The sequence below is a fragment of the Charadrius vociferus genome, unplaced genomic scaffold, assembly GCF_000708025.1.
Source record: "Charadrius vociferus isolate BGI_N301 unplaced genomic scaffold, ASM70802v2 scaffold311, whole genome shotgun sequence".
Lineage (NCBI taxonomy): Eukaryota > Metazoa > Chordata > Aves > Charadriiformes > Charadriidae > Charadrius > Charadrius vociferus.
The window spans coordinates 2,094,835-2,106,270 of NW_009646965.1; the positions used below are offsets into that span (position 1 = coordinate 2,094,835).

Below are 11,436 nucleotides of genomic sequence, written 5' to 3' on the forward strand. Positions count from 1 at the left end.
CTGTGTGGCTCTACAGGACCACCTGGGAAATAGACCCACCCAGAGGCTTGAAAAAGCACCTGAAATTACCATGGCTGGTGTGCAAGTACAGAGATACTGCTCCCTACCTCCCTGTTTCTGCAGGCAGAGCTCTGCCCAGGGTTTAAGCTGACCAGACGCCGGTGAGCCCTGTTTAGCACAGCGCTCAGCCCAAGTTAGTAAGTCCCACGGAAAGGCATGGTGTGAGTTGAAGGCCATGCTAATCAGGAGCACATGGCTTCCAGCCAGCCCGACGTGTGGGCAGATGTCTCCTCCAAGTGTCTAACCTTGGATCATCCTGTCCATGACAGTGTCTTAACGAGAAGAACATTAGCCTGGGGAAAATTCAATTAAAGAAGAGATTTGCAGAAGTACATGAGGCAGTTAGATAACCAACTCCAACCAAAAGTCCATGGAAACCTGCCGCCAAGCTGCCCTTTGTGACTTCAAAATATCTGTTTGGGATAGGATTATCAAAAGAGCTGAACACCTATGCAACCTTTGCAGAAAAGTTCAGCAAATAGGCCAACTCTCCAAAGAAACTTGGCGTCCTGAGGGTAGCTCTGCTGCCTGAACTCATGAGTGCATTTTCTCAAGCAGATGCAAGCGGTAATGTCTCATTAGAATAACTGAAGAGTGTGTTTTGCTAATTGGCACTGTAGATACATTGACCTCTGTTTTTGTTTCACCAGAGACTGATTTTTTGTGATTACATTTAATAGTGACTTGAAGGGGAACTGAAGGAGAGGAGGCAAGGGAGGGAAGGGGGAAAGAAAAGAAAGGGGAATGTGTCCTGTTGTGACAAGACAAGCTGTCCAGCAAATCTCACTACAAAGGAGAGAGATTTTGGAAGGATGAGTCTGAGCATTACTGACAACTGTTCTTTCATCAGTGATATTTAACTTCTTTCGTTCCCAACTGAGTGCTGCCTTTGTCTGTGGACTTAAAACTTCTCCTTCCCTTTCTTCCTCTTCTGTGTAATTCCCTGCTCCCCTGGGAGACCCAGCAACTCATTTATTCCTCTGTCTCCTTCAGCCTATTCCTTCCAGCAACACCACTTAAGTGGGCTGGTGGGCTACCAGATCTCTTTCAAGCTGCTTGTCATCCCCCAGACACTGTGCAATGCATTGTGCACACGGTCATCCTCACACGTGCATGAATATGAACAGAAAACATCTCTGACAGCTGGATGCATCATCCACATGTGTAAAAGTTAGACAGGGCAATGATCTGGTGGGGGGAGAGGAGGCACTGTGTGTGTGTTGTCTGGAAGGAGGTGTGGGAGCAGTGTGGGCTGATGGCTGGAAGCAGGACACCTGCAAAAGGCATAAAGGCTTCACAGGTGTTTGAGCTGAGGCTGCAAACCTGTGGCTGGGGATTAGTGTGCTTTTAAATGTGCGATGTGTGTGTGCTGACCTCAGGGATGGTCATGGTGTGCTGCTGATGTCCTGGGAGCAAGGAAGACTTTGGCCATGGCTCTGGTATTGTCCCTCCACTCTGTTTTGGCTTGGCACATTAACCCTGGTGCTCATCAGCTGGTCTTGTTGTGGGTGGAGCAGTAGCCGGGGGGGGTGAGAGGCAAGGGGGGGCACCCCTTGCATCCCTTCTCCCTCCTTAGTGCCACTGTTGAAAGAGAAGCTACAGGCCACACTCCTAAAGATTCAAACCCGTAAGAGACAATCAGCATAGATGCCATTTACCTTTTCTCATCATGTCTGTAAGATGTAGAGCTTCGGCCACTGGTCCAAATAAACATTTTAGAGGGTTGCCCAGTGTTGGCTTTGCTTGCTGCAGTGGGACGACGGAAGGACCTAGGGGAAGAGTGATAATTTTTGTCACTGCCCATCCAGTGTGGCAGACCACATTATACCAGCGTGCCAAATCCCCTATGGCTGTGCCCAGTGTGCTCTGACGATGGACCATTTGTTAACTCAAGGTGAGACATAAAATAATGGGAATGACGGATCAGTGGGTGGGAATGGAGGATAAATCTCATTAACCCCACCGGTAAAATGTGATCCTGGCTAATCAGGCTCAGCTATGCTCCACACTGCAAAGGATTTGTACCATGGACAAGAAATAATCAGCAGTTTAAGAAAAGGTAACAGCTGCATCCAATGCTCTTATGGCAGTATTTTGGGGGTGGAAAGTGGCTATTGTTTAAGCACACACACGTTCATTACAGCTTATTGCCTGTACAGCAGCTCTCAGTGCGATAAGACTCTCAAGGAAAGTGTCTGAACGAGGCACCAGTATGAGACATAAATGCAGCACTTTGTGGAAATGTAACTGATGTGACAAAGACCTTTTTTCCCACAGAGAAATTACTGTCCTGAGGCCACTTGGCCAGACCAGTTAGATTCCTGCCCAGGGACTGCTTTGTTTCACAGCAGGGTATGAGACCTTCTGCCTTCTCTCAGGACCTCAGGGTCTTCTGAAGAGGGGAAAAATCTGAAGGGTTTCATTTTAATGACTGAATTTGAACCCTGTACTTCAATTAGATCTCATAGAATCAGAAATACAGAGTTGAAAGGATCTCAAAAAGTGTTGCTGCTCTCTTGCCCTGATTCAGGTCACACTCACTATATCTGTTATTCCTAGCAGGCTTTGGTTACTCTAGATCAACTGAAGTTGAGTAACTGTCTTTCCAGGTGGTAACTTCATTGCCAGGCTGGAAGTATAGCCTGGCTTGGACCTGCTAGTGGGGCTACAGCTGCCCTTGTAGCTCCTAATCTGCTCCTGGTTTTAGTGAGGCTCAGTTAAAATCTCCATCTCGGAGAACTGGGACCCTCTTGGTGAGAGCGGTATTTCACATTATTTCATGGCACAGCGTACTTTTGCTGCATTTGGAGAAAGGCTTAAGAAAAAAAAAAGAAATATTTCAGATACTGAATGCTTTAAAGCCGAAGTTTTTCATACACCGGAGGCCATTCTTTAGCTTACTGAAAAATAAATCTGGCTGTCGATGCTGTCAGCAAAGAAGGCACGTGAATTCCTCAGTGCTCCTCGCCTGAAAAAGTCTGTAATGTCACTATCTACATAATCATGCAAAGGGCTAATTTCAATATTTGCATAGTGGTGAACCTGGGAGAATACTGAAAGCCTGTAGAGGTGGCTGCAGGGGAAGACTGACGTGGACAGGAGCCAAAATCCATCCATATGCAGACAGGCTGACAGGTGCCAAGGGACCGGGCTCTCCATCTGGAGTCAGCCCAGAGCCCCACCACAGGGTCCATGACGCAGAGCCAGTCCAAACTCATACCCTGGTTGGGCAGCTGGCTGGGCAAACTGGCCAAACTGGTGACTCCGTCACCTGCTCCCTGCTGGGATCCTGCTGCTCGCTGTTGCTGTGATGCTCTAAGAAGCTGGCACAGAACTGGGGCTTGCAGGCAGGGACCTTCCTTGAAATTACAGGCAAAGCTTTTGTGCTGCGTTCATGCACAGCAAATCAGACAAGAAGATGGCCTAAAAGATGGGAGGCAGAAGGAGGGGAATGTTCCCCAACCCTTTCCCTTACTCTGTGGTCATCACTGCACCTCTGAGAGCCAAAAAAGAGTCTTTTCTTTCCTTACAACCGCTGTAATTACGTATGGGGAATAAACAATGTGAAGAGGCATTTCCTCCCTGAAATAACTGTAGTTTGGAAGGTGAAATAGCATCTGCCAGGATCCAATCAATCTAACCACTGACTAAGAAGTGTTTTTATAATGATCATGGCTAGTGCTTACTCTGCTACATAAGATAGCACCGATGCTGCCCCCGACAGCACAACAGCGACCGCCCGAGCCTGCGCCGAACGAGCTGGTGTGTCTACATCCAGCAATGCAGGAGGGCTCCGAGCAACTATCCAAGGGCCTGGAGGTCACATTGGGTATTGGACTGAGACCTGTGCCAGGTTGAGCGCCTTAGTGCTGGAAAATAAAATGACTTATTTGCCACTGCACCATTTAGGATGTCACATGTGAACTGCAGGAGAGGAAAGCCCAGCTGGCTGTGCTGCCACAGCCTGAGCGGTCCCAGAGCCAGGGGGAGATGCTGGTGAATGCTATTAGAGAGTCTGTTCTTAATTAAGCAAATCTTGGGCACTCATTAGAGGTGATCAGCAGCTTCTGCTGCTTGTCTGAGTCAACAGGGACACCTGGGCAGGACTGCCTGGGCAGGGAGGCAGATTTGCAAGCTTCACAGCAAACCACAGGAGCATCACCTGGGCGAGAGGGTTCTGCCCCACCAAGGGGATGCCAGAGGAGCAAAAGGGGTGTCTGTCTTCCCCCCCAAAGTCAGAGTGATTTCAGACTCCCTTACAGTGTCAGTGCCCTGGAGCGGTCCATATGTGGGAGCATTAATGCTGCCTGCTTCATTAGTTGGGCAATCCAAGCAAACCATCACTATTTAACACACAATTACACGCCTAATTTTGTGTAAAACTGTTACACTGATGACATCATGGCAGAGGTCAGATGTAAGCCACTAAAGTCCATGGTTCCTTTAGGCTGGGCTTAGCTGTAAGGTAAGAGCCTTTTGCAGAACAGTAACAATACGAACTCCCCAAGACCCTCCTTTGAAGGCCTTTGGAGGACTTGTAACTTAGAACGGTTACAACCTACACACCCATGTCTTGCTCCACCAGGTCAGTTAGCAAACTTCCATGCCTTTTTCTTCCACTGAGTTAACCCCAAGGCAGGACTGTGAACCCTGTTCCTTCCCTCTCTCTTTTCTGAGAAAACAAGTAGCACTACCCTTTTTTTTCCCCCTTGCCTCTCTGAGTCAGCTGCTGGCACCATATTTTTATCATGCAACAAGTAATCAGCCTGTGAAACTCATTACTGCAGGATGTCAGCCTGGCATTTAGAGTAAAAGTGGATTTTGCTATTGCTTGAACAGACGGAGCACCTACAGTTGTGACGATACCTGTTAAAAAACAGTTTAGAAGAGGTGCTTCAAGCTGCTTTTTCACTACCAGGAGTCTAGGGGATATTCCTAGAGGGCAGGTTACCAGCAAACTGGTGTACTTGATGGGACTTTTGCTAGAGTCAGGATGCTGGCTTGGACCCTGGGCTTTCTGCTTGACTTTGCCTGAACATTGCCATCTCCTTCATTATTTACCCAGTGCGGCATCAACACAGTTGTCTCTTGGCATGGTTGCCACAGAGATAGGCACGGAGGCCGTGCTTTGGTTTTTACAAAACATGCCTCGTTCTTGGTGTTCAGATCTGTTCTGAATAAGTGCACAATGTTTAAGGGAGAGATGCCGAGTAAAAAGTGTGCAATCTCCTATGAATACACGTAGACCTGTGACCAGGGCATTTCACTGCTCTGCGCTGGCTGAAGAGCAGCTTTAAGGGCCCATGACGCTGACACAGTAAGTCTCCCCAGGGCTGGCCCACATCTCCCATCTTCCCCCATTCTCATCCTCCTCTTGAAGATTATCTTCTGAAGAATTTTATGGACCTTACTAGAAAATCTGACAAGGTTTCCACTTTTGCAGCCATTGAGATGGTTCTTATAAGATTAGAAGTACTCTGCCCCATCATAAGGAGTGTCAACGCGTCCACCCAACAGCAACCACTTGAGGGAGGACTGCAGTGTGAAGAAAACATACTGGGGCAGCATCTGCTCTAAATTGCTCCAAAAAGGATGCAATTCTGAGGGTGAATCTCAAAATCCTTAGATGCTACCTTGGTAACTACATTACATGCTCTGTTGTCCTCACTTTCACCCTGGACTAGCTGTTTTCCGTCCTCAGGCTTTGGTTTATGTCACAATTGGTATGAAATGTCCCTTACCTCTAGGTCACCACATCTGTTTACAGCCAAAAAGGGATATTGCAGACCACATTTTTAGATGGAAAGCTGGTTTTTATATGTGTGTTTATTTGTAATTGCCTCTGTCTATGTTTATGTTAATCATAGGGTTTCTGAGACCTTGGAGAACCATTTATGGCACCAAACTAATGAGCTTTGCTCCCCTTATGGCATTTCATTTCCTGGGCAATGTGGCCACTGTAAAAAGAGCAGCGCTTGCATTAATTCTGCCTCATAAAAGACACCCTGAGTCATCAAAAGCCAACAAAAGCTAAACATTCACCTAAAGATACAATCACTGACCTCTTAAGCTTTGTCTGAATACAGCCATGCCCATGCTGCCAAGTGCTCTGGATCCTTCATCCCAATACTCCCCCTGGATGACTCATTTGAGCCCTGAGGCGGTTCCCTGTGAGACCTGAAGTTTTTCTGCTAGCCCATATGTTAACCTCTCTCCATGCCACAACACAGGAGGCTGAAACCAGGCGTCAAAGGCAGCCCACAAGGGGATGGTGGTACACCTTGTGTTGAATTTACTGAATACAGACAGTTAGACTTGATGCCCCAATAGGTCTTACCCATGCCTATGTCTGATGACAGTATGTTTTCCTACAGCTTTGCTGAGCCAGAATACAGAGAGAAGTGTCGTGTGATGAAGGGTGGAAGAATATATAAAATGGCCTGTTGAATTCCTGATGTAAAGTGTAGCCTGACTGCCAGGTAGTCTGGTATTCAGGTGCCTTAGTGCGTGTAAGAGTTTCCCAGGCAGAGTGGTGGAGATAACTACTAAATTAAGATGTTCCTGTTTGATTCAGGAGATGATTCAGGGGAGTTTTCTAGTCCTGGCATTGAAAGAATGTAAGAGCTGGACCCAGGACTAAAAAACAGTGCCTGAAATTTCTGACTCCTAGGTATGGTCAATGGCAACATGAAGGGGTAGACGGAGGCAGAGCTACACCAGGGAGAGGGTGAGGAGAAGCCCAACTGGGTGCTAAAAACTGAGCAGGCATCTGCCTGGGTTATCTGAGTGAGACCCACTGTGGCCGTGGCGGTGGTTTGATATGAAAGCCCCAATACGTATGTACCAAGGGAGGTTTCACACACTAGCACTGAAGAAGCAAACCAGAAACCAGGTGTACACCTAGCTGGTAATTCCCCTGTTCTGACACAATTCAGAGGGCAGTGTTTCTTGTGTAGTGAAAATATCCGTTTTGTCTGCAGGTCTCCATCTGAGCACAGTATCTGCTTACCCTAATTCTACTTGTCTGTGGCCATAACAGAAGAACAGCAAGCATGTACCAAGAAGAACAGCAATAAGCTAACTCATAAATGAAATGCATCTGCATTAGTGGAAGACAGTTAGCACTTAGGGAACATTTAACGCTCAGGCAGCAGCAACACTAAATTGTGAAGCAGCAACAACAATATCAAATGGTGTATTTCTGCCTCGTGACCGGACTTTGCTGTACCGCAAGCTAATGGGCAAGATGCAGGACAGAGTGACATAAATAACTGTTCTCGTTGGAGCATTTCAGGAGCTCTGGCTCTACTACCTGACTAATCCAACTGGCAGATGACCTTGAATTTGGGGTTCCTCATTATGGCAAGGGGAAAATGGGCAATGGGCAGCTGGTGTTAATGTACTGACAAGAGTTTAGGAAGACTGATGGCTAATGAGGCTTCATTAATGAATTCACCTCGATTTCTGTCCCTTCTCCTAAATATTCCCAGAGCTCAGAGCTGAGCTCTTCATCTAGTTTTTGAGTTGAATGAGGGAGACACCCTGGACCCAGGGCACTTTTGTTGGGCTCCTGTGCTGCAGGTATGCCTAAGACACTCTGTGTCAAAAGGAGGAGGAGAACAGGGCTGCCAGTGACGACTGAAGCCATCATATGGGGATGCAGTTTACCTGTGTGCAGAAAAGAGCAGCATTTGGTTTGTTTTCAAAGGCAAAATTTCTTTTAACTTCAAGTCATCCTTTATGATGGTTAATTCCCTCTCCCCAGTATATACAGGAGTAAGAGAGAGATTCAGAAAGGCTGAAGTATCTATACCTCTTCACTACATGACAACATGCAATATGTTCACACTTCAAAATAGAATTTTCGAAAGTAACCTCTAAATCTTCCAGGTTTCCAACTAATGATGTTTTTTTTTCCTCCAGTGCTGGCTTTCTGTGTTTGGAAAAAAACTTTCAAGCCTTGCCATTTAATGATGCCTGTCACCCCTAGGCTTTCTCTTTCCCAAGAGCCACCTGCCTAGTACGAATCTAAGTAGCCTGCACAGCACAGCTGTGGACTTTATAGTCTTTATTCTTCCTGATCTTTTCAACTTTAACTTCTCCTGTTTCTCTTTTTTTTTCCCCAGTGCCTCTTCCTACGCTTTACTATGCCCATGATGACTGACTTCGCTCACCCTGGCTGCACTGTGTTAGTCTTAATTATGCTGATTTAGCTGATTGAAACAGCAACTTTTTGAAGAAATTCCTGTGTCCCCAGGTCAGCTACAAAGGGGAGAGCTACTGTCTGTCATTGTAAGCAAGAGATTTCCAACTTCTCTTCTTCAGCGACCTTCTGACCACCTCAGAGCAGTCTGACACTTCAGACTCAGCTTCTTCATCTGTACAAGAGATGTGCTAGTCCCATCACTGTACCTGGCAGAGGACATCTTCAGGCCACCTTCAGGTAGCAGACCATTAGCCCTTATTACTGTCCTCGTGTTTCCGTGCTGGTGAGTTTGCAATCCAAGCACGAGGCAATGCCTCTCTTGGCACATTGCAGTCACTGAGGATCAACGTTTGTGAGGAACAGCTGAGGATAATTGTCCCCTTTGCCTGTCAGGACTCTGCAAACATTTTTAGCCTTCTGTGCAGAATTTGAATTTATGTAGCAAGCAACACATTGGACAAGCACTATATTCATCATCTCAGCTGCTCTCTGGCTTCAGAGAAGGGTACAATCTGCATGTAAAATGGACTGGCTTTGGGAGTGGGTGTCACAGTGGCAAGCACTGGGTCACCCCCCTGCAACAAGCCCCTAGTCAGTTGAGCCAGGAGAGTTTTATGGGGAGATTGCACAGTGGGAGCTGTACACCTCTGACTACGCTGAGGTGAAGTGGCTTCTGACTCAACTCTTGTTCCTGCACCACTGTCATCTCAAGGCCCTGAGATTTACGGCCCAGATTGTGAAGCAACAGGGGTGTTGGCACTGCTTTTTTACAGGTGATGAACAGAGGCACAGAGGCTGCCAAGACTTGGCCAAAATCTCCCAGGAAGTCTGTGGTAGATGCAGTGTAGAAAATAGCCTAAAATATTGTGGACAACCACCTTCCACCTAGTGAGGAGTGAAGAGAGTCAAGACACGCACAGATTCCCACATCAGAGAGAAAAGGCAGAGCCTTGCTTTGGGGAAGCACCAAGTCCCATCCATGGGGACATCCCCTCCAATTCCGGCTTTGTGCAACTGTGCCTCAGCTTTACACCCCTCCAGAGAAGACCTGATCTGAGAAGTACATGGCTTTTAAATATCCCTGAAGAGCGTGTTTCATTTCAGGAAAGCAGTGCTAAAACTCTGATGGTGTGTTTGCGGGTGGGAGCACAGGCAGGGGAAGGGTGATGTGCTGCTGGGGACAGGGAGGGCACCAGCAGCCCTTAGGGAAGCCACAAAGGAGAAGCAGATCACACCAGCGATGTGGCTGGGGAGAGAGGTGAGGGAAGACAAAGATAAACAGACGCAGAGCAGCACCCAGAGGAAAAGCACAAACAGGCAGGACAGATATGGCAGGAGTGTTTTTTTTCCCACCTAATTCCTTGAGCAGGTCAATCATCTTTTATCTCCTTTGAGTCAGTCCCCATGCCATGGAGAGCACCAGCCGGAACAAAGCAAAGGCAGAGGCGAGCTAAAACTACTGCCCAGCGGGAAGTGAATGCTCTGGCACTATTTATTTTTGAGTCCACATTTGGATTAGCTGTAAAGAGCTGTGTGGATAAGCAAGCAGGCAATTACAGCTGGGACGTGCTGCTCATGAATGGAAACAGCTCCAATCTGCTCAGGACATATTGAAATTCTAATTCAGTTAGATTCCTTTAGTTACACTGCTCATCACAGACACTAAAAGAGATGGGATTAAAAAATAAGTACAACTCTTACGCTGCCTTTGGTCTGCCTTCTCTTCCCCCCTCCTCTCCCCTCCCCTATTTTAGCTGTTGTTTGACTTTATTTTCTGTGGCAAAATACAGCAGTCTGCATTTAGACTGCTTGTTAATTTTTACAAGGATCTAACAGACTGCAGCTGGCCGAACGTGTGCGCCACTAACAACGGGTGGGCAGTCAGCATGAATACTGGACCACTGCTGAGGTTTCACATGTCACATCTTACTAAAGACCATTGACTCAGAGATGTCTGGTATTCCTGCAAAAGCGCAGGTGTGACACTGAGGCGCAGAGCAAGGAGGTGATTCACGCAAGCTCTTCGCTGGCTTCATCCCTGGTTCATACCAGTGCTCAAGTCCACCAGTTGCTGGCTTCATCCATCCTGGCTGTTCATACCAGTGCTCAAGTCCACCAGCCCACACTGCTCCTCCAGTAAACAGGTTGGCTTCCTGCTTTGGGTATTGGTGTAAAAGTACTTCTCCATTGCAGCAACTGCTTTTGCACTGGGTTTGTGCAGGTAAGTTAGGAAAAGATCCGATCCAAAACAGTGGCTGGGGAGTGCTGGATCAGCCCTGCCAGTGTGACCTGGAAATGCAAGCAAGTTATTTAACTACAGGCTGGTTGAGTTTCCCTGGCTGTCAGAGAGTGATGTTGTATTAAATCTGCTGGCATATGCAAGGAACAGTTAGTTGAGATCTAAATGTCTGAGATGATTGCCAGATCAGAGGAACAAAAGGAGTGTGACCTTGGGTCTCCAGCTGCCTGGCAGTCGTGCTTTCCTCATGACTGGTCTCTTGGACCTGCTGGAGGACCTCTGAATGCAGCGGGATGTCTACACATGGGTTGTGAATAGTGCTGACCACATCAGCTCAGAGACCTGGTTACGACAGACGCTGGGTAGAAATCACTTGTCTCCCTTGAAACTAAGAAAAGGACTTGATGGGGAAAGACGGATATAATACCTCCATACTACTGATACAGAGGCACAGACCTGTGAAATAGGCTCCTCTGTGCTAAAAGCAAACACCCAGCTTGGATCTCATAGAGTCATTTAGGTTGGAAAAGACCTTTAAGATAATGAGCATCTTTCCTCTTTATCTTATTACAAAAGGGTAAGTTTTGCAGCATAAACACTCTGCGGTGGCTCCTCATCCTTTCAGGACACAGACTTCACCATCTGTAGCCCTCCTAGTTGAATATGATCAACTGTTGTGTCAAATTCACAACACAGAATTTTGTGCCCAAGTGCTGTAGAAAAACACCAGAAACATTTTTTTTCCGAATACATTTAATGTAATTTTCACAGAACTGAATATTTTAAGTGTCCTGATTTTTTAAAATGTAATTCTATAGAGGCAGCTGCCCACTGGCTCTTGAGTCTCAGTTGTGTGCAATATGACTACATCTCCATGGACCGTTGCACTCATGCATGTGCTCTCTGGAGCTCCCTGTTTGCTTTGCTCACT

The 11,436-nt window shown here is 47.0% G+C and overlaps 1 protein-coding gene across 2 annotated transcripts in view; it reads right to left on the reverse strand.

Annotated features, from left to right (window-relative positions):
• Positions 1-11,436, reverse strand: part of LOC104295550 (calcium-activated potassium channel subunit beta-2) — a 152,819-nt gene that overhangs the window by 15,559 nt on the left and 125,824 nt on the right. Inside the window, exon 2 of one of the 2 annotated variants that reach the window (XM_009895317.1) lies at positions 1,719-1,829. In XM_009895317.1, the coding sequence (XP_009893619.1) occupies positions 1,719-1,829 (111 nt within the window). Of the gene's footprint in view, positions 1-1,718; positions 1,830-11,436 lie in introns of those variants that run through there. The other variant, XM_009895318.1, reaches the window with a different exon arrangement.